General features: G+C 47.3%; 3 protein-coding genes across 4 annotated transcripts; 2 read left to right on the top strand and 1 right to left on the bottom strand.

Moving 5' to 3' along the window:
- The first annotated feature begins 675 nt into the window (after nucleotides 1–675).
- On the top strand, nucleotides 676–7806 carry LOC131892641 (histone demethylase UTY-like). The gene is made up of 3 exons (XM_059242465.1): nucleotides 676–4974; nucleotides 5059–5062; nucleotides 5335–7806. Exons 1-3 carry the CDS (start codon nucleotides 1249–1251, stop codon nucleotides 6993–6995), a joined length of 5391 nt encoding a protein of 1796 aa, XP_059098448.1. The 5' UTR covers nucleotides 676–1248; the 3' UTR covers nucleotides 6996–7806.
- Nucleotides 7807–7825: 19 nt separating this feature from the next.
- Nucleotides 7826–12359, bottom strand: LOC131877079 (calcium-transporting ATPase type 2C member 1-like). The gene has a single exon (XM_059222639.1). The coding sequence runs from the start codon at nucleotides 10847–10849 to the stop codon at nucleotides 8036–8038; it is 2814 nt and encodes a 937-aa protein (XP_059078622.1). The 5' UTR covers nucleotides 10850–12359; the 3' UTR covers nucleotides 7826–8035.
- A 6327-nt stretch (nucleotides 12360–18686) lies between these two features.
- On the top strand, nucleotides 18687–20366 carry LOC131892707 (uncharacterized). 2 transcript variants are annotated; one of them, XM_059242538.1, is made up of 4 exons: nucleotides 18687–18888; nucleotides 19004–19451; nucleotides 19552–19772; nucleotides 19848–20366. In XM_059242538.1, exons 1-4 carry the CDS (start codon nucleotides 18813–18815, stop codon nucleotides 20285–20287), a joined length of 1185 nt encoding a protein of 394 aa, XP_059098521.1. In that variant the 5' UTR covers nucleotides 18687–18812; the 3' UTR covers nucleotides 20288–20366. The 2 variants fall into 2 exon arrangements, with proteins under 2 accessions (XP_059098521.1, XP_059098520.1); XM_059242537.1 differs by having other exon boundaries at nucleotides 18691–18888; nucleotides 19845–20366.
- The last annotated feature ends 1878 nt before the right edge of the window (nucleotides 20367–22244 follow it).

Genomic DNA, 22244 nt, shown 5'->3' with positions numbered 1-22244 from the left:
TCTGATATATGATGGCCAAAATGTGGCCCCCCAACGACTCTGATTTAGGCCATTTATTTAGATTTTCCGGTTACCCTCGGAAACGCACCGCTTCCTTCCATAAAGTGGAAGGGGTGGGCGAGCCCCAATCCCTCGTAAACAGGCCAGGGCTTGAAGAGTCAAGTGAACCCTGACACGGATAGGGCTAGTAGGACGCACAGACCAGGACCATCAAGCCAGAGCTGGATGGCCAGAAACAGCAGTGCTAGTTAATGTGCTTGGGCGAGCGCTTTCAAAGGAAGGAGGAAAACCAAAGCCAAGCGGACTAGCTGGCGCCGTCCAGGGATGATGACTATGATGACCCACAACCAGCGAACGGGCTCGACTTAGCCAAGCAGCCAGGCAGCCACCGTCCTCTGCCTAGCAAGCAGGGAGTTTGGCAAGGTGCTGCTAGCACAACAACTCCTGGGCCCAGGGCCAGCCAACACGATTCCGAGCAGCGCCACTACTGCTAGAAGTAGTTTTACGTTCTACTGCTACTGCTGGTGCTTTTACTACAACTTCCTCGATGAGCTGGGTGCCTCCGTGGGTGTGTGTGTGTGTGTGTGTGCGTTTGGTGGTCTGCGAGCGTCTTCCGCTTTGAGCTCTTGTGTGTGTATGTGAACGAGTACGTAAGTACGTGAGTGCGTGAGTGCGTGAGTGCGTGAAGTAGGAGAAGCAGAAGCCAAAAGAAGAAGACGAGCAAAAAAAGCCTTGAGAAGATTACCAAGATTGATCCTTCCTTGCGGCCTCCCTCCGCCCCCTTCAGGCCAGCATCCCGTCTTGAGGCTTCCCTGGGTTCGCAGGGTCCCTGGCTCCACACGAGTTGGCCTTCGCCTGAGCCGTGGCAGAGCTATGACCTTCGACCCGCCCCAGCCCGTTCAGCTTGGATTTTGACACACGGGCTGGGCAGTCTTCCCGGTCCACATCCCACTACCGTTTTCAGTGTTCCACGGGCTCGGTGACCGCGGACCCCTCAGCAGTGTGAACGTGGCGGAGTACTTGCCGCCCGCTCGACCGCCCGTGCTCCATGGATCATCACGGGTGGGCGGAAGGCCATTAGATTCGATCACCTAGACGTCCCACGGCCTTGTCCGAGGGCGGATGCGGCTGATAGTGAACCGCGTGATGCTGAGGTCCGTGAAAGTGGTAGTGCCGTTTCGATTCCGTGCCCCGCGCCCTTAAGGCCTGTCCTGGCGTGGGGGCGTGGCCGCGGGGCGTGTGTGCGCCATGGCGGGCAATGTGAAACTCAGCCCGCTGGATCTGGAGATCCTGTCCGAGTTAGATGCCTTGGCCTTCGGGTTTGTGCGCCTCTCGCTCGAGGAGTCGCCGGGCTCGCGCAAGAAGCAGGTTGCCCTCAAGGCCGTGGCGTTCATGGAGCGTTTGGTGGTGGAGCGGCAGGCCCGCCTCAACCAGCAGCGACACGCCGACTCCAACAACAATGGGTCGCGCAATCCGCTCATTGACCCGCTTACCTATTGCAAATTGGGCCACCTCCATCTCCTGCTCGGCGATTACACCAAGGCCCTGTCGGCCTACCAGAAGTACGCCACCTTGACGCCTAATCAATACTGGCGGAATACGGTCTACCTGTACGGCCAAGGCCTGGTGTTCTTCCATTTCAACGCCTTTCGATGGGCTACCAAAGTGTTTCAACAAGTGCTCTACCTCGAACCCGGCTTCCCGCGGGTCAACGAGATCCATATCCGACTCGGCATCATGGCCAAAGTGAATAATGACTTTGGCACGAGTCTACGCCACTTTCAAATGGCTCAAATCAACACGGCTCCGTGCACTTTCAACGAGGCTGAGATCAACTTCCACATCGCTCATCTCCACGAAGTGTATGGCAAATACGCCAAGGCCAATCTCCTCTATCGTGATCTACTCAAAGACCCTGACCTAAGTTCGCCCTTACGAGCGGACGTCCACCGGCAGTTAGGCTGGATCTTCTATTCCGTGGACGCCATGGGCGAAAAGATGGGCCGAATCCAAACGGCCATTCAACACCTCCAAAAGTCCATCGAGATCGACGCTAAGTCCGGCCAAAGTCTGTATTTGTTGGGTCGCTGTCATGCGGCCATGGGCAAAGTTCACGAGGCCTTTATCGCGTATCGCAATTCCGTGGACAAATCGGAAAGCAACGCCGATACATGGTGCTCCATCGGAGTGTTGTACCAACAGCAAAACCAACCCATGGACGCGCTCCAAGCTTACATTTGTGCTGTGCAATTAGAGAAATTTCACGTGGCGGCCTGGACGAATCTGGGCATTTTGTACGAGTCCGTGAACCAGTTGCAGGATTCGCTTACGTGTTATTGCAATGCTGTCTCCAAACTCAAGAATCCGAGCCCTAATCTCCACCAACGTATCAAGTATTTAAAGACTCAGTTGAGCAATGCTCCGCCACCCAGTCATTCCATGAAAAGCAAGCAGTTACCCTCCGTCGAAGAGGCCTGGAATCTCCCCGTGAGCAACGAAATGGCCGGTCGCCAGTCCAATGCCATGAAAGGCGCCAAAGTTAGTGCGCCCCAGAACGGGCCATCGGATCCGAACAAACGATTCAAGTCCGAGAGCAACCCTGGTAATAATGCTCCACCCGCTTTGACACCCCAGCAGCTTCAGACCTTACATCATCTGCAAAGTCAGGCCAGTTTGGTTCCGCCTCAGCAGCAACTACTCCAAACGCTCCAATCTCAACTGCACAATTACCGGCAATATCAAGTGAAAGTCCAACAACAACGAGTGGTCGAGAACGCCGTGTCCTCGCTGGACTCGGGAGAACTGGTCAATGCCGACATCTTGGCCGAGCTTCAAAACAAAGACCTGGGCAGTGTGAGTGACCGCGAGCTCGAGGCCTTGATTTCCCAACAAGACATTGGCTCTTTTGCCGAGAGCCTCTTGAAACAAATCCAAGCCGATGGCGTCGAGCATCACGACATGGAAGTGGACGGGGAACGAGACGGAGATGATGAGGATTCGGGCCGATCCACGAGGGCCTCACATCAGACTGAAAATGGCGTGATGGAAAGTAAGGATTCCATAATGGAGTGCTCCACCGACAACCGTGACGATTCCGGATTCAAACTCGAAGACGGCGGGGTCAATGCGCAGGTCACGTCATTGGACATTCCCACCCATTTAGAGGTAGTGCGCAGTACAAAGTCACTCTGCGTTGACACGAGTATGACGAGTGATGAGATCCTGCTGGTTTGCAAAAAGTGGTTCGAATCGAACACGGAGCTGTCGCTGACCCTGTCTATGACGGATAAGGGCCCTCCGGAGCCACCCGAGAGGCCTCAAAAATCACTTTCCAAAGAGAATCTTCTTCCACCCACGCCCAGTGTTTATTTGGAGAACAGGAAGGATGCGTCCTCGGCTCAGCTCCAAGAGTTTTGTATTAAGCACCCCATCACCGTGGTGAGAGGCATCGCGAGCGCTCTCAAGTTGGATCTGGGCCTCTTCTCTACCAAGCAATTGGTAGAAACTCACGGTAGTCAGAAAGTGGATGTGATCACCCAGTTGAAGCAAAACGCTGATGAGAACTGGGACTTCAACCTCACCAAGCAAGTGTGGCATTGCATTGTGACCAAATCCAACACCACCATCAGCAAATACGCCCAATACCAAACGGCCACTTTTCAAGATAGTCTCAAAGAGGAACAAGAGAAAGGTGGCTCAGGAGGGTTTCGAGGCGATCTCGATCTCGATGGACGTGAAGAGACGCGTCGTCGTCGGAAACAGCAATCCTTCCTCCAATTTGGAATGAACGTGGACCTCTCCGAACAACGCCATTGGCGAACTCAACTGACTGAACTGATGAAACTTCCGCCTTGGGCGCGGGTCGTGTCGGCTGGGAATATGCTTACTCACATCGGATATCCGATCCCAGGGATGAACACGGTCCAACTTCAAATGAAAGTGCCTTGCTCCCGGACGTTTGCGCGACAAGAGAGTAATAATTTCTGTGCCATTGATATCAATATTGGGCCCGGTGATTGCGAGTGGTTTGCGGTGCCCTACGAGTATTGGGGAGCAGTGCGAACGCTGTGCGAGAAGCACGGTGTCAATTTTAGCCATGGCTCTTGGTGGCCGAATATGAAGGATCTCATGGAGGAAGAAGTGCCCGTGTACCGATTCCTCCAAAGGCCCGGCGACATGGTGTGGGTGAATTCCGGCTGCTTGTATTGGGTGCAAGCGGTGGGTTGGTGCAATAATATCAAGTGGAACGTGGGTCCTCTGACCAACACTCAATACAACCTGGCCTTGGAACGCTACGAGTGGAACAAATTGCTGGGGATGAAGTCCCGGGTGCCCATGGTCCATCTCAGTTGGAGCTTGGCCCGAAACGTGCGTCTGAACGACGAGGCACTCTACAAATCCATGAAGAATACACTAGTACAAAGCCTCAAGAGGACGATTCTGATTCTCGAGTACCTGAAATCCGCGGGCATTGAGTTAAAGCACCACAGTCGCAAACGTCACGATCCGGCCCATTATTGTGCACAGTGCGAACGAGAGGTCTTTGCCATCCTATTTGTGAGAGAAATCGAGAGTCAACACATCGTGAGCTGCTTCGATTGTGCCAGGTCCAGAAGTCCAGATCTCAAAGGGTTGGTGTGCTTGGAGGAAGTTCGATTATCCGATCTGAAGGCCGTCCACGATGGTTTTCGATTCCAAGTGACACCTGGACCCACCCCAGCCTACGGACACCATGCGGCCTTGGCGGCTAATGCTGCTGCGGCCTTGGTTAGCCCCACATCTAGTAGTGCGGCTCAACACCACGTGGCCGCGGAAACCTTGTTTGCCGGTGCTTTAACCAACCATCAAATGCTGGGCTTGTCCGCCTATCAGTCTGCGGCGGCGGCCGCAGCCGCAGCTGCTGTTGCCGTTTCAGGCGTCTCCTCGGGGAGCACAGATCCAAGAGCCTCGTTCTCAGCCCCTACAGGCACTCTGGCTTGACGGCGACTGTGACCCCTGGACCCATCGAGTGGCTCCGGGCCCTTGTCTTTCGATTGCTCCACGGAGCTGTCAATCTAGCTGCGTGGTGTCATGTCTGACTGACTGTCTGACTGACTGACTGACTGACTTGTAGGCCATGACTTTGTTTGAACCAATACCCGACTATTTTTGTACGTTCGCCACCCCGAAAGAAATGTATTGCCTATGAATTTGAAACTGTTGACCTTGATCAAGTGTGATTAAAAACTCCATGATAAACGCGAGGTGCCTACTCGGCAAGAGTAGCCACCTACACTCTCGTACGAAACTCCTGTACTGACAGTTGTTATCTCTGATTTCAGGTCGCTTGAGGAGGAAGTCTTCCTCTTTGCCTGCCCGCTTGCTCATCACTGCCAATTTCGAGCCAGGGTCGAGCTCCTTGCCTTGGGGAAGTCATGGAGGACTCTGCCACGCCTGAGATCGGTCCCATCGAGGCCATGCGACAGGACAAACGCAAATTCCAAGAGGGCAAGCTCGATGTCTCTCTGAGCTCGTCCGAACTTCTGTCCTGTTGTAAGGACCTCGGTCATGACGATGGAGACATCAACACACGCCTCTACGACGCACCGCCCGTCAATCCTCCCAAGTCGAAGGCAACAAGCCTGAGCCGCGAGGAACTCCTCCCGCCCACCCCCAGTGTATATGTACGCTCCAAAGAGGAGGCCTACTCGCCCCAACTCCTAGAATTCTGTCTTCAGAAACCCATTGTTCTCATACGTAATCTAGCTTCAATTTGTGATATTGATCTCCAGTTGTACTCGACCAAGCGCTTGGTCCAATCCCACCCGTCGCACCCGGTGGAGATCCGATCCCAGATGGAACAAACCGCCGACGAGAACTGGGATCCCACCATGTCCAAGCAAGTCTGGTACTGCACCTCATCTCGATCTCACACAACCATAGCGAAATACGCCGAGTATCAAGCCAGTAACCTCGAAGAGACTTGGGACACCATGGAGCGAACGGTGAACCCCAAGTTTGATTTCTCGGACAAACCCACACGGAGAATGATCAAGTTCGGTACAAATTGCGACCTCTCGGACGAGAAGAAGTGGGCCCCTCAACTTAACGATTTGTGGAAGTTGCCGGCGTGGCTCCGCGTCGTGTCCGCCGGCAATATGCTCTCACACGTGGGCCATCAGATTTTGGGTATGAATACGGTTCAGCTGTACATGAAAGTGCCGTGTGCGCGAACGCCAGGCCATCAGGAGAACAACAACTTCTGTGCGGTCAACATCAACATCGGTCCGGGCGATTCGGAATGGTTCGGTGTGGCTAACGAGTATTGGAGTGAAGTGGAGCAATTTTGTCACAAGAACGGGCTCAGCTACTTACACGGGTCATGGTGGCCCAACATCAGTGAATTGACTGAGGCGGGTATTCCGTGCTATCGGTTCCTCCAAAAGCCGGGCGATGTTGTGTTTGTCAATTCCGGATGTGTTCATTGGGTGCAAGCCACAGGCTGGTGCAATAACATCGCATGGAATGTCGGGCCGCTGACGCACCGGCAATACGCCATGGCCATGGAACGGTACGAGTGGAATAAGTCCCAGAAGTATCAGTCCATTGTGGCCATGACATTCTTGTCGTGGAACTTGGCGCGGAACCTGCGCGTGAGCGATTCCCGCCTCTTCCTGTCCATCCGAGCTGTTCTGATGCAAAGTATTCGTCTCATCGTTCAACAGTTGTCGTTTGCCGAGACCAAAGGCATCAAGATTCGCTTCCATGGACGTAAGCGCAACGAACCCGTCCACTATTGCGGTCTGTGTGACGAGGAAGTCTATAACGTTCTGTTTGTCAAAGAGAATGAGAAGCGTCACACTGTGCATTGTCTGAGATGCGCCCGTACTCAAGACTCTGATCTCAAGGGCTTTGTCTGTCTGGAGGAATACCACCTCCAAGACTTGCTCGACACCTACGACAATTTCCAATTGGCCACCAGTGGCGAATTGATTTCGTCTAGTGTAGCTTCTTAGAATGAGGACAATCATTATTGAAATTATTACTATTATTATTATCATCATTATCATCCTCATTATTCCTCATCCTCATTATTCTTCGATCATCGTCGCCGTCTTCGAAACAGCAACAACAACAACAACAACAACAACGTCGTCGTCGTCGTCGTCGTCGTCGTCATCGTCGTCGTGGTGGTGGTGGGCGAATCCAATGACAATGGGTGGTGTTGGAACTCTTTTTAGACCTCTCCTCAATATCTCTCTGTCCAATTTCTCGTCTTCTTTCACCTCTATACCAACCAACCAATCACCCACCCACCCACTCAGTCAGTCAGTCACCGATTGATTGAGTCGAAATGTATTTTGAATCGTCTATTGTTATGCGTCTTTAGGTAACATTTCGAATCTTCCTAATGATGATGGAATTCCTTCAATCATCCTTTTATTTATTTTCAATGATGAACTCCCTCCCTGCCTCCTCTTTTTATTGAAAGCGAGTAATTACAGGCCTAATTGCGACGATGCTCGAAGCGTCGCGTTCAAGCCGCAATAGCTCGGGAAAGCCGTTTTCTCGACCGATATGATGATCTACTTTGCACCTACAACCAACAAAACCAAACAACCAACCGACTGAACAACACAAATTTTACTATTAGTAGATTGTAATGGTTTTGATACCATTCAAACCTTTGGGAATAACACTGCCATTATTCACGATTTCGTTTCTTTGCAAAATGTACAAATGTGTAGTATGTGTAAATAGTATATCTATCGCGCCCTTGTATCTCGTTGAAGAATACCAGAATAGAAGTATTTGTATCATACTGTATTAATTAACAACTGTGCTCTAAGGGATTCATTTCGATTTCATTCAATCAAATCCACAAGAGAAAAAAGAACACCTTCTGGAGATAAGAAGCAATCACAGGTCCAGAGTGCCAAAGTATTGTTGGCTACGTCATCTTCTATTAATCTCGATGAGGTCGCGACAATGAATTCCACACAAGCGATGCTCTTGATCGCGGTACATTCAGTCTTCTTCCGTCTGACCGGCGGCACTAAACTGAGTGTGCTTCATTGCGTTTCCCATTTTCCTTTGCCGTTTTTCGTAAATGCCCTCGATCCCAGAGTTTCTTAGTTTCACTCACTATAAAGACACTCGATGACAAAAGGGTGAGAAGAACCAGATCACTGAAGGCCAAAGCCTCCGTCTGAAACACGTATTGCAACGGGGGCAAGTATATCACGGCAAATTGCCCCAAAATTGACAGGCTCACGGCCAAAACAAAAACACGGTTTGAAAAGAAGCCTATCTCATAAATGAGCCGCTCTTGGGAGCGGGAGGATAAAGCGTTGAACATGTCAAAAAATACGAAGCAAGTAAACGTCATAGTGGTTTCTCTGGCCGTCATCTTGCCATCCTCCATGGTCTCCTTGTACACCCAAAGGGTACCGGAGATAATGACACTGGCCGAGATCAAGACATTGATGAGCAGAGTGCGAGAGAGAATTTCTTCTCGCTGTTTACGAGGGGGTCGCTTGAGGACTTCGTGATCGGCAGGTTCCAAGCCCAAACTCTGAGCCGGAGGGCCATCCATGATCACATTGATCCATAAAATCTGCATCGGATTCAATGGGTTCGGGATATCCAGCAAAGTGGACAAGGAGATGAGCATAAGGGCTGATATGCTGGTACTCAGCTGAAAGCGGACAAAATTGCGGATGTTGTAGAAGATGCATTTGCCCTCTTCGATGGCGTTCAAGATGGTGGAGAAGTCGTCATTGAGTAGGATCATATCGGCGGCTTCCTTGCAAACATCCGTGCCATTGACTCCCATGGCAATGCCCACATCGGCTTTTTTGATGGCCACTCCATCATTCACGCCGTCACCCGTCATTCCCACAATCCGTCCGTTCGCTTGCAAAGCCTTGACGATTCGCACTTTGTGTCGGGGAGTGGTCCGATAAAAGCAGAAACATTTCTCTACGGCGGATTCAAGACCCGCTTCCGAGAGATTGTCTAGTTCGTGCCCACTCAACAGAGTCTTATTGTCACCCGAGAGTCCGAGTTGATGCGCGATGGCCGCAGCGGTCTCGCGTCCGTCGCCCGTAATCATGCATACTTGGACTTGAGACCGTTTGAGGATTTGAATAGATTCGGCCACGCCTGCGCGGGGGGGATCTTGGAGAGCAATCAAGCCGGCAAACTCTAACTGATCCATGTTTGCCCCTCTGGCCAGGGCCAAAACACGCTTCCCCCGTTTAGCCATGGCGATATTGGCATTCGTGGCCCTTTGCTTCTGCATGGGCGTCATAGGACTAGTGCTTCCTTGACCCGAAGGAAAAAGGGTACACTTCTCAATGATCACCTCAGGCGCACCTTTGATCATGTAGATGATTTGGCTGGACGCATTCTCACATTCGACAGCCATGTATTTACGTTCTGAACTGAACGGAATCTCATGGAGGCGACGAAACGACTTTCGCAGGTCCAATGCGTCCAGGTTTCGGGCCGCCACCAATAAGGCCTTTTCCGTCGGCGAGCCGTGGAGTCCTTCGTGGTGATTGTCCACAGCGTTGTTGCACACAATCCCGACTTCAAGAACGCGTAACACGTCATTCGCTCTTTCTAGCGGGGAGCTGACACCGCCTTGAAGTTGGTTTGAGATGTCATCTAGCATGATTCGCTCCGGGGAGACCACGTCAGTGACGGTCATTTCGTTGGACGTCAAAGTACCGGTTTTATCGGAACAGATCCAATCCACGCAACCCAAAGCCTCGACCGTGGGCAATCGTTTGACGACGGCATTACGGCGGGCCATACGCATCACCCCAAAGGCCAACGTGACCGTGACCACGATGGGTAGGCCTTCGGGAATGGCGGCCACCGCCAAACTCACGCCAATATTGAACATATCTAGAATGGGACGGCCTTGGAGCCAGCCCACCAACATGATCAGGCCAATCACCCCGATGGAGTAAATGGTCAGTTGTTTGCCCAACACATCCATGCTCTTTTGCAAGGGTGTGCGAGGCGGATCTTCGGCTTGCATCATTTTGAATACCTCACCAAATTGAGAACGCTCGCCCGTGCAAATCACCACGCCCAAACCTTTCCCTTGAATGACGAGGGTGCCTTGGAAACAAATGTTGGACATGTCATTACACGCTAATTTGGCTTGGCGCTCAGTCAGCTCGACCGTCTTGTACTTGGGTTCAGTCTCCCCAGTAAAACTGGACTCGTCCACGGTCAACTCGTTGACTTCTAGTAGGCGGAGGTCGGCCGGGATCCGGTCGCCCATCTCCAGAGCCACCACGTCCCCAGGCACGAGATACTTGGCCAGAATGGTATCAATCTGTCCATCGCGCAAGCACTGGCAAGTGGGTGGGAGAAGCGAGCCCATGCGCTCTAAAGTTTTCTCGGAGCGGTACTCTTGTACAAACCCGACCGTGACCACGATGACAATGGCCACGGTGATGGAGATGGCATCGTCGAATTGCTGCATACACACGCTAATCAAGGCCGAGGATAAAAGCAGCAGAATGAACGGATTGTTGAACTGGTCGAGGTATTTCTTCCACAAGGGATCCGGAGCTTGGACACCCACCTGGTTCAAGCCGTGCAGGCCGCGTTTGTGATCGGCCTGAGCCGTGGTCAAGCCATTCTCGGTTGACACCTCTAACATGGACTGGACCTCACCCACGTTGAGTGTGGCGGCTTGTTCGCACGAAAGCCAATCCATGGTGCAACCGCTAGTCGACGTTTGACGGCTACGGGCGTGAATGCGGACCGGGGAGGGCAATGGGCGTTTGTCGGGAGAGGGAATCACCCCGGACGCTTTGGGCACGATGGAGGGGGATGTTTCAGCCATGGCAACTCAACCGCAACTGGCGGCGGGTTGGAATTGATCGGTTCTTCGGGCTTTGATGACTATCAACCGGCGTTGAGCACTGATTCCTCTTCTTCACGGTTGTAGGGCGGTGGAGCGGAGAACGCGGATGGTGACGTGACAAGGCTGTCATGGCCAGAGTCGTCGGTCTGTCTGTCTGTCTGTCTGTCTGTCTGTCCGTCCGTCCGTCCGTCCGTCGATCGGTCGTCCTTTGGCCCTGTCGCCTTTTCGTCCTGGGCCTCGTCTCGAGGCTGTCTCTGGTCTCGGTGTTGACTCAGAGGCTTGGCCAATGGGTCGTTCGTGGCCTATCGATTGGTCTCGTGATCAAGAGCCCACCACCCACCTACCACTTAGAGGGAGGGAGGGAGGGAGGGATTCTGATGAACGAACCAACCCACCAAGTAGCCTTCTTCCATCAATTATGCATGACCGGCGGCGGCTTTCGGCTTTCACGAGCTCCGCCCGATTTCAATCCTCTCCTCCTTCTCCTCCTCCTGGTCCTCTCTCTGTTTCTCGGCCTAGCGGAGGGACTCCATCATCGAGCTGGTCTCACAGTTGTGTCTCTGAATTCTAATGAATACGATGATATCAGCCGCCGAGTCCGACGTTCATTAGCCGTCAGGCTGTCAGAGCTTAGAGCAGGAAACGAAGAAAGGCTCCCAAGTCATGGGGGCCAATCAATTCAATTAGTGTAACAAGCCACCGCAGTTGTTAGATCACACACATATACCTACACACGCACACGCACACGTGTGCAAAGGGCGCCACCTGAGCCTTTCCCCAGGAATGCCTATTCAATACCCTTCAGCCCGATAGAACCAGCACTCAAAGCTAAAGTGAAGAAAAGCCTTCTGATTTCAGGCCCAGGATGACGTGGACGGGTCCATGATGAAAAGCACAACCCACGGGTCACGGGGGTCCCACCATTGACTTGACTTGGTCTCCAGGGATATCTGCTCCACTTGGAATTGAGAGATTGGCCGGGATCATGGGCTGAATGTGCCTCTCTAATTTGGGAACGGATCTATTTTCGATCCAGCGACCTGCTCATGGTCCAACAGGTTGCCCCAAGAGAAATACACCTTTGAGGTCAGTCTAGTCAATTTTCGATATGACACTAACCAGAATTACCGATAAGCCGGATCCGAATAATATATTTCTCTCAGGAACAGGTGACGGGCATGACAGGGTATATTTTTCACCCAAGATCCAGATATTCGATCTACAATCTGACCCAACCATTTCAATTTGGCAAGCCTACCATCAAGGTCGAGAGGCTCAATCCGAAGAATCTGGGAGAATCACTAAATCTCACGGAATATGTGGGACAAGTTCACAGTGTGACCAAGGGACGCTAAAGCTGCGGAGCTCTAGTATTCCTTGGCGTGACTCAATTCAGGGCTTGCATTATTTCATTTGTGATTTGGTGACAATAACTGCACTGGTTTGAAGCTGTTCTTTATATCTTAGATCTTTGGCCTCGCTCTCACAAAGGAAAGACTTGTTATGGCGGTGCCCAGTTCTCGTTTTTCACTTCACTGATAAAAATCTGCTATAAATCAAAATAAGTAAAATAATATTCGAAGTGCCGGCCTAGTTCAAAAGCGATAAGATAAAGAGTGCTGATTAAGATTGATGCTTGAGCAATGTAACGCAAGATCATTGGTCTATCAATCTAAAATAACTCACTTTTCCATCAACTGAGAGCAACCGTCGTTAATTACCATGGTTTAACGCCCACTCTTTATATGGACTAAATTCTTACAGTCGTCATATTGTTTTGTATTATGTTTTGCACCTTCATTAGTACCCATGGAAAAAACAAAAAAGTGTGCAGAATTCACTTGTTCACTTCGGCCTGCTTGCATCCATTTTTATCAACTTGAAATGAACTAAGCAAATCTGGAAAGTCATGTTACCCAGTGGAATATGCTGATACGATTGCCGAGTTTAAGCGGAAAGCGCTTTCTGTTAAAAGAAATGTACATTTTCTCATGTGTTGCTTGATTTTATATTTAGAGAGGGAGGCTAACATTCTGAGGTAACATCCCCTAAAAATTTCATTCCAAGCAGCAAGGGCATGGGCCCAGAATGGAAAGGGCAACTTGGCCACTTATAACTGACAAAGATATTTTGGTGGGTTAGTTTATTGTGAGATTATAAAGTGATCCTTCAGTAAATATATCTAGCGCCAACTAGCTCTATTGTTCTCCAACAATATTGCCCTTTTCAGTGGGATGAGGTAGCGTCAGACTTTAAGAAGATGAAATTGCTGAACAGCTTAGTGACATATTCATTGTGTCACAAAGTTTAAATAACTCCTCTCTAAAACGATTCAAAATCTGCATGGCTCGAATTACTGACACTTATGTCATCCAAATAAGAATGAAGCAATGAGTTTGATACTTTTTGCTTGATAGCTTGAAAGATTTTACAATCATCATCTAACATGAGATTTTTTTTTAGCCAGATATTACTTTTTATTCAGGTTTGATATTTTCTCTTTCTCTGGGACAAAGTAACGCGGATACAGGTTCATATGGGGGAAATCTTTATAGCAATACTTAGCTCTATTTACGGGGATATAAAAATGGCAGCACCGAAGCTCCCGACTGGAGTTCTTTTGTTTCGGACCGCGGTTTACCAAGCTTTTTTCATTTTTCATTTTTCATTTTTCTAATTAGTGTTGGATCCCTAGAAATGTTTATCATTATTCACACAACATGATATTCCTCTCGTCTCACTGTCATGTACTTTGTTTGAATACCAGGATTTGATCACAGAACAAATGTGAACACATATTTCGTACCTTCATTGCATACTGTAAATTCCAAGTGCCTCCAATCTTTCCCAATACGAAAGATAAGCTATGCCAGAGACGAATCTAGTGAGGGAGCTCTACTTTTTGATACCCAAATTAGAGATGCATACTCAAGATGCGGTTGGACAATTGACTCACAGGGTGCGTGGTATGCGACGTTACACTTTCAATAAAGATCTAAGGATTGATCCTGCTAATAAACCCTCAACCAATCGCAATGAAACTCGAGTTCTGGAAAAATTGGGAGAGGCATCATATAATGTATTCAATCAAACTTTCATTCGCATTTCAATCACTTATCCAAGACGAGGTCGGAATCGGCCATCAACTTCAAAGTCTTTTGAAGTGTAACGCCGAATGCCTCGCACCCTGTACGTATAGAGGGTCATCATGGTAACCTTATCTCTAGATCTAAAAGTACAATAAATCAAGCCCCAAGTCTGAAATGCTTTGTTTATTTTGAGTTGTACGTGTTCAGAAAAAGTTCTTTCGTCTTAATACCTCCCGAATCCTTAACGGCACCGACCACTTCTATTTCTTTATTGGCACTGCCTACGTATGACGGGGGATTTCCGTAGTCACTTCCAAAAGCCATGACTTGAAATTTGTCGCCATTTAAGGTCATATTATTTTCAGTCACCGATTTGTGTATTTGGTTGAAGTCTGCTTGCTGGTCCGAAGAGTCTTCTTGAAGAGAGAAGTTAGAGTTTCAACCTCTTCGAGAAGGAACCACTTGCCGTTGCTAAGTCCTCCTTTCTCATAATTGGGAATAAACCATTGATGTGGTACCAGGAAGTGGGAATTGTTTCGAAGGGCAGAGATCGTCAACAGATGGGGGTAGAAAACCTAGGAAGCTCTGAAGAGAAGTAAGAGGACCTGGGACAGTGCCGAGTCAGAATACAGCCCTCTGTTACCCTGTCGAAGGACCTTCAGTCCCATCAAGTGGACGTCATCCAAGGATCTCCATTGAACCATCTCAGCACGGATCGAACAGTGATTATCAAACTATTGATTTCACATGTGAGTGTCCCTTTTTCATTGGGCCAACAATTCCCCCATTTTCTTAATGGAGCAAGACAGCTGATAGGTGGTGTGTTTTTGTTGAAGAAATTAGATAGAATTGTACAACTTACCTTGAAGAATAGCCAAATTTCCCCGACGACCGAAATCGTTGTGGCATCAAAAAGAGTAGAGGAAGCAAGTTATTTGTATCCAACTGGATCGAAAGTTCATTACTCTGGATGCAGAAATCAGTAGTTAGACTCTAGAGTAGAAGTCGACTTTGACAGACGCATTAAGACTAGGATAGGGACCACATTTTGCAGGACCTTGAAGATTGACCCAAGTGTACGCCAGACAGCCAAGATTGTTCTGTATCCGTGGGAGTAGAGCTAGCTAGCGATCTGTATCCTTAGTTCATTGAATAATTGTATGCCCAAGTAAGGATTTTAACTGAAGGTGTCTTTGGAAAAGTCTAACAAATTTAAGCCACTGTACTAGGTGCTCTCCATCTCGGAGAGCTATCAAGGTATTTTTACCTAGTGCTTGGGTCAAGAGTTCCATGCTTCCGTTCTCTACGGGAATTCAATAGGACCTTTCACCCCTGATTGTGGACGGATCAGAGTGGGTAAGTTTTTTTTCTGACTGGAACTTGTGTCACGCAACAAAATCAAACATTCAACGCTCTACGAGATCAAAGGATTAATCTAAAAGCTACTTACTATTTTATCAGTAGAAATGTTATGTTTGCAGAATTAATCAATGGAAAGGATAAGTTTGTAATCCTCTTATCTCTCATTAGTAGGCAGGGGGTAAAAATGCAAAACAGAAAAGCCTTTTTTTGTTTGTTTTTTCACGGGCTTTTCTAACCGCTACAGGGGAATGTAATCTTCAGTACTATTAAAATGAAAGGTTATAATTCGTCTATTTTTTACCTTTCAATCTTTATATGATATTTGGTCTACCAACAAATTTGAAGTCCTTGAATGTAGGGTTGATCTGGAATGCTCTCTAAAAAAATTGTCCTAGTCTGACTTGAAAGCTGCTAACGAATCAACAAGGCCTATGTATTCCCTACGAATATTACAGGGAAGCAAATTAAACAATGAGGGAGCCCGAGAAAGAAGAGAAATGGGCTTCATTGTTCGAACTAGCCTCGATTCTTGAGGGCTTGCAGGTGCTCTCAAAACACACATTAAGCCTCTCTGGTCACTAGAATTGAACCTAAATCCTAGGTTGGGACAAAGCTCATGGATGCTCTTGAAGACGTACAATATCAGATACCTTTTGTACCTTCTCTGGACACTGTACAATTCCAACTTGTTTAGGCTCTCCCAATGCAAAAGCTCTCTCAATCCTGTGATGTTTCTAGTGAAACATCTTTGGACTTGTTCGACCTTTTGCAAACCTGCTGAACTCATTGGAGCCCAAATGGGTGAAGCATATTCAAGAGGTGGCTGAATAATTGACTTGTACAGAGTTAGCATCATGATGCTAACTCTGGACTGTAACGTGCAATATACCCAACCACACATTGGAAAAGCTTTACCCACCTTCAACAGGATATGCTCATCGAAATTTCCATTATTTTGGAGGACTTCACCTAAATCTTTCATAGATGAGACCTACTCAATATCTTTACCTCCATTATCTACATGTGGAGTATTCAAAGGAGTTGACCCAAAGGTCATTGAGCGGAATTTCATTTGTTCAGGGCCAGATTACTCTCAGTAACCCAAGAATAGATTATTTCTAAGTCCTTTGCAAGGCTAGCGCAATCTTGGCCATTATCCAATTGAGAACCTTGCCCTGGATCCCAATGTCATGAAGTCTATTCAACAAAACGCCATGATCTACTTTATCAAAGGCCTTGGCAAAATCAAGATAGACAACATCAACTGACTCATGCCTTTACAGTCCCTCAATGACCTACTCTAAATGCTCAATCAGTTGGGTAACCATGCTAAAATGTGCTTGGAACCCTTGCTGGCTAGGAGGAAGGACTTCATCAACTTCAAGAAATTCAACAAATTTGAACTTCATGATCTTCACAAACACCTTTGCAATATTTGAAGTGAGAGAAACGGCCTATATTTACTGGGGAGAGACTTATCTCCCCCTTTAAAAATTGGAACAACGTGAGCTAACTTTAGTGAAGATGGAAACTAGCCCTTATCCAAGATGCACATATGCGAAAGGGACAAAAATATGATAAAAACTTGAAGTCAAATCATTAAAAAGAGAAGCTACTATCCACTCCTAAAAGTCGCACTGTTTCTGTTGTTTTAGGATTCGATCTGATGGACTGATTCCAGTAAAAAATAGCCAAGTTTTTCTTCAAAAATAGGAGAAGCTGGTTTGCATGGAGAAAAAAATGAGAGTAGTTTTGGTACATCTCTTAGGCGACCCAACCACCGGAAAGGTTGTTGCTTGTTTTTTAGTTTTTTTTTTTTTTTAGCTTGTCTTTTTTGGATTTTAAACTGATACTTTGTACAACCCCAAGCATTAAATATTTCGATGACAAACAACCAACTGGGGCAGAACTTATTTTCAGATGCTTGAACTGCTTTCACTAATGAGTAGAAAGGTTTGACCAATACAGTAGACGTTTTCAAATAGGAGAATTTCATCAATTTCCAAAGCTTCCTCAATCTACTCTCCAAAGACCTGGTTTCTTGAAAAGTGGTTTGTTTAAAATTACGAATTTGGCATTCTAATTTCATTCAGTGTGATCAAGGAATGATGTTTTCACTTTATTAAACATTACACCTTAATCAATAATGCATTTAACAAATCAATTGATTTTCTTTCTTGGATTTATGGGCTGACTCAGCATCTCACCTTGAGCAAAAAAAGGTATGGCCAAGTACTAATGGGAAAAAGGGCAAGTAACATGTCAACACAGACACCCCAGTTCTACTTGTTTACAAGCAAAAACTTATCCAAGAACTAGAACTTGGGCAAGCTTAACCCAAGCACAAGCAGATATTCACTGCAAAAATAGGGGGCCCAAATGGTTAGCTCAGGAAAACTGCAAAATGGGGAAGTTTTGTTGGTAATTTTGAGAGAGGTTTGTTTACGCCCGAGTTCAAAGCTGCGAAGAGGCGATGGCAAAGAGGATATCTATAGGGCATGTCAAGTGAATGAAATTAAGGAAACATGTGGGCCAGAACCCTGATTTTGGGCACTTTTGGGAGGAAGAATAATACTGATGGGAAAAGGCCAAGTAGCAAGTCATCACAGACACCCAAGTTCTAATTGTTTACAACCAAAGTTTGGCAAAGTACAAGAAATTCGGCCAGCTTAACCCAAGCATAGATCCGCTGCTAATGGTGCCCAGATGGTTAGCCCAGGAAAACCGCAAAATGGGGATTTTTTGTTTATGAGCTAAAGTCAGATTGCGAGAAACAAACCAGTCATAGAACCAAAGTCACGTTACAGCGTCTTTATTGGTGCACATCAATCTTATTCCGGTATAAGTGGATTTAATTTGCCCTAGCATAAAATTTCTTGCGGATGTTTGGCCACACCATTTTTCCTCCAAGTGTTTGTGTACAAACCCAAGTTGGGGCAAGTTCCTACTTGGGCAAGTTAAGCACCGGACTACTTGCCCTGTTGGTGCTTGCTTCACATCAGTAGAGAATAAGCACAATTCGAGCCTCACAGTCTCACAGTTTGGACTTGGAACCTATATATGCTTGTCTAGGCAATTAGCATTGTGGTATTGAGCCAATTTGATAGTGTGTTCACTGATCAACACAAAACATGCTCATTTAGTAGGGTTTTGTAACACAACTCGCTCAAAATCACTGAATTATTGAAAATTCAGTGGGCGAATGGTGCGTGTTGACTGTGATGTTTGTCTTAGTTCTCTCTCCCCAAAATGCCCAAAATCAGGGTTCTGGCCCACATTTTTCCTTAATTTCATTCACTTGACATGCCCTATAGATTTCCTCTTTGCCATCGCCTCTTCGCAGCTTTGAACTCAGGCGTAAACAAAGCTCTGCTGTCAAAGGAAGAGACCCATGTGGCTCTCTACCTAACCCCCTGTCATTCGCGTGAACTGAAAACCTTACCTTACGATTTAGGGTCTCTTTATTTGGCCCGCCTCCACCCTTGATTGGCATGGAATTGTTGATAGACGTGACGCCCCCGCCCTGCCAGGCCCTAATCATCCCGCCCCTCACACCCACTGAGAAAGGTAAACCTTAATGCAAGAAGAAAGCTGGGTTCACGGGAGGGCTAAACACTGTTCCCTTGGGATTGATTACCGGGTCATTGGTGATACATGGTTGGCATCGGTGTTTTTCTTTCAGATCAAGTGAGCGTGGCCTTGAAGGTCTTGAAGGAATTTGAGCGGGATTGGCCGGCTCAAGCTCAATCCACTCAAGTGGAACTGACCTTAGTGGACGAATTTATGTACAAATCCCAGAACCGCTTCCGAAACGATCAAGGCCATCGAGACGTCAAGCGCGTGCTCCTCTGTATCCGTCGAGCATTGGCCTTGAGGATCGACCAGTTATGCCGAGATTGGACTCAAGTCATGCCCCTGGGCGTCGATGTGAGGCGGAACAAGCCTCGGTTGTACGGTCCCAGTCGGGAAATGCTCGAATTTCTCCTATTGAGATTGTGGGGCTTTCGAGCTTTAATCGAGAAGGCTCAAACTTGGGCCGGCCTTTGCGGCCACAAACAGTTGGCCCGGATTCGTTTGGGGCACTTTTGGAATGTGGCCTTGCAGAAATTGAGTTCCGTGGCTCGATTGTGGTGAGTGGGTGAAACATGATAATTGATCAGTGATGATGACTGATTGATGACTAACGGCATACATACACTCGTATGTGACTGGTCAACTCTGTCTTACCAGGTCCAACATGACAACGCTATTACCTCAAGTGGCTGAGGTCTATCGAGCCCTTTATGCCCTAAGGACCGTCTTACCATCGTCGAAAGTGGCCTTTCTCCCACCTGGTACCGAATTACCCGACTGGCCCACCAGTTCCTCCGACGTGGCACCCGCCCATCTTACTGTCACCGAGAATGTCGTACCTTCTGATCCGGATCAGTCGATCCCTTCAGAAATTGGAGGTAAGTGCCGATCCAAAGATCCCCAGACTTGTCTCAAAAGTTTGTGAGACTAGATGCAATTTTTTCGAATAGAAGTCATCGAGCGCGAGTTGGACTTGACCCCAGACACGCCTGCACCCATCAGAGCCAGTCCTCTAGGAATGACCCGAGCCAAATGGAAGCATTTGGGGAAAATGTTCAAAAATTGGACCCAACCCGCGGATTTGGCACAATTTCTGATGGATGAAACGCGACAGCGGAAAACGGATCGTCATAGCTGCGTGACCAAAGCCTTGAATCAGACTCAATGGAAGCAAGTCAAGACGGATCTAATGAATTTTATGGCCGGACCCAAGACGAACACGCCCAAAGCAGTATCTTTGGTCAAGCAACGGCTTCGGTTTTGGTTGGTCCGTCCCGATTTGGCCGGTCAGAAGCCCCCAGATTGGCATAAGTTGGTCCAGCAATTGGAAAGTGAAGCGATTTCGATAAAAAATGCCAAAAAGATGGTAAACAAAAAAGACAAAATATGTTAGAATATTTGTTAAAGATATGCGAGTTTATTATGTTTAAAGATCAAACACAGAAGCATAGTTTGCGCTGTTTCTTAGTGTTCTCTGGGATTATGTCTCTATATAGCTAGAGCGGACAATGGAACATTAGGATTATCTCGCCATGACGACTCTTCTTGCACTCTTGTCCTTCAAGAGGTTGGTTGGCACCAGAGAGCATTAGGGACTGTCTAATTTAGGTAGCCGGCTAAGCTTCCATAGCCGTAAACTCTTGAAATGAAACAGGTTTTTGGGAGTATCTTCAAGGTGGAATTCAATTGTGGAAAAGATAGCAAATACTATATTCACTCAAATATATGTAGCTCCTAATTTGTTTTAAAAGTGACCCTTAACATCTGCATCCCGTTTGGTGTGTGCAGTGTACACTAAGTGTACTAAAGGGAAGGATATCCCATTTATGCCTTTGATTTAGGCCTGCCACAGCGTAACTAACAACAGAGGTTTGGTAGAGTTTGGTGATAAGTAACATCGTAAACATGTGTGTGTGCGTGGAGATTCTTATTAGTGCTGCCCAATCGCATATTTCAATGCCAAAAAAGTGTGCATCTGGCATATTTGGGACCCAAATGGCATGCAAAAAAAAACAAATTTGGCATGTTTTTCTAGTCTCGCGTGTTTTCTAGCAAATTCGGGGAGTTTACCAGCAAGACTTTTACAACTTGACTGATATGGTGCAAAATGGACCATTGGACATTCTCTTCTTGGTGCCTTGATATGCTTGATGCCACTTAGGTGTCTATTTTCGCCATGTACCTTTTTTGTCTGAGGCAACTATTGTATTCTATAACTTTTGTTCTCTAATCTCTTCTAAATGTCCATCTACACAAAGAATATTGTAACTAAAGATTTTAAGTTCCCAAATCTAGTTATGGCTTTTTTGGAGGACTTTCATACCGCCACTGGAAATGGGATCCCCAGTAGTTCAAGACGGAAAAAGATATTAATCTTACTTGACTTACATTCACATAATATTGGATCCACCAACAAATTAGAGTTGACAGATCTGGCTAGCCCTTGAATTTAGGGTTGATCAGCAATTTTAGTCTAAAAAATTGTCCAAGCCCTACATAAAGGATGTTACTGGATCAACACCTACATAATCCCTACGAATATTTAAGGGCAGTAAATTGAACAATGAAGGAGCCCGAGAAAGAAGAGAGTTCTTCTAACTAGCCTCCATTCTCGAAGGCTTGAAGGTGCTCTCAAAACGCACATTAAGCGTCTGCGGTCACTGCAATTGGGACAATGGGACAAAGATCATGAATGCTTTTGAAAACATACACTATCAGATACCTTTCATACCTTCCCTGAATACTGTACAGTCCCAACCATTCCAGCCTTTCCCAATACTGTATGAGATTTTTTCGGCATGTTTTTTTGCCATGATTTACAGACATGGCATTTTTTCTAGAAAATTATGGTCATTTTACCAGAAATTGCGACATTTCCTTGCATTTCAAGCAACCTAAGAAGCTGTGAACAAAGCAAGAATGGTATCTCCAGATGTTATGGGTTCAAACTAATTGCCGTTGACCCCATTTTAGTAGCAGCTGCTTGATGATATTAGCACAAATTTTGGAAGGACATTGGGGTACTTTTCTATTCAGTAGAGCATCGATTTCTTGACACTGGATGTCGGACGACCGACCACTCGGCTGGTAAAACAGTACAATCAGGGTGGGCATTTCATTTTTGGACACTTTTGTCCACCCCTGTCCAAAAGTGTCCAAAAGTGTCCAAAAATAAGGGTGGACAAAAGTGGACAAAAGTGGACAAAAGTGTCCAAAAGTGTCCAAAAGTGTCCAAAAATAAGGGTGGACAAAAGTGGACAAAAGTGGGATATTCTGTATGAAACCTATCCTCTACTTCAAAAATTGCTCATTGATGGTTCCAAGAGCAAGATAAGTCTTTAAAACCTTTG

The sequence above is a fragment of the Tigriopus californicus genome, chromosome 2 (genome assembly GCF_007210705.1).
Source record: "Tigriopus californicus strain San Diego chromosome 2, Tcal_SD_v2.1, whole genome shotgun sequence".
NCBI lineage: Eukaryota > Metazoa > Arthropoda > Copepoda > Harpacticoida > Harpacticidae > Tigriopus > Tigriopus californicus.
Note: the sequence above shows the minus strand (reverse complement) of the source record. Positions and strands in the feature narration are given on the sequence as shown.

Bases quoted from the DNA above. Each gene is read 5' to 3' on its own strand.
- LOC131892641 (XM_059242465.1), top strand. From the start codon at position 1,249: ATGGCGGGCAATGTGAAACTCAGCCCGCTGGATCTGGAGATCCTGTCC.
- LOC131877079 (XM_059222639.1), bottom strand. From the start codon at position 10,849: ATGGCTGAAACATCCCCCTCCATCGTGCCCAAAGCGTCCGGGGTGATT.
- LOC131892707 (XM_059242537.1), top strand. From the start codon at position 18,813: ATGGAATTGTTGATAGACGTGACGCCCCCGCCCTGCCAGGCCCTAATC. The intron at 18,889-19,003 runs GTAAACCTTAAT...TTTTTCTTTCAG, and splicing joins CCTCACACCCACTGAGAAAG to ATCAAGTGAGCGTGGCCTTG. The intron at 19,452-19,551 runs GTGAGTGGGTGA...CTGTCTTACCAG, and splicing joins AGTTCCGTGGCTCGATTGTG to GTCCAACATGACAACGCTAT.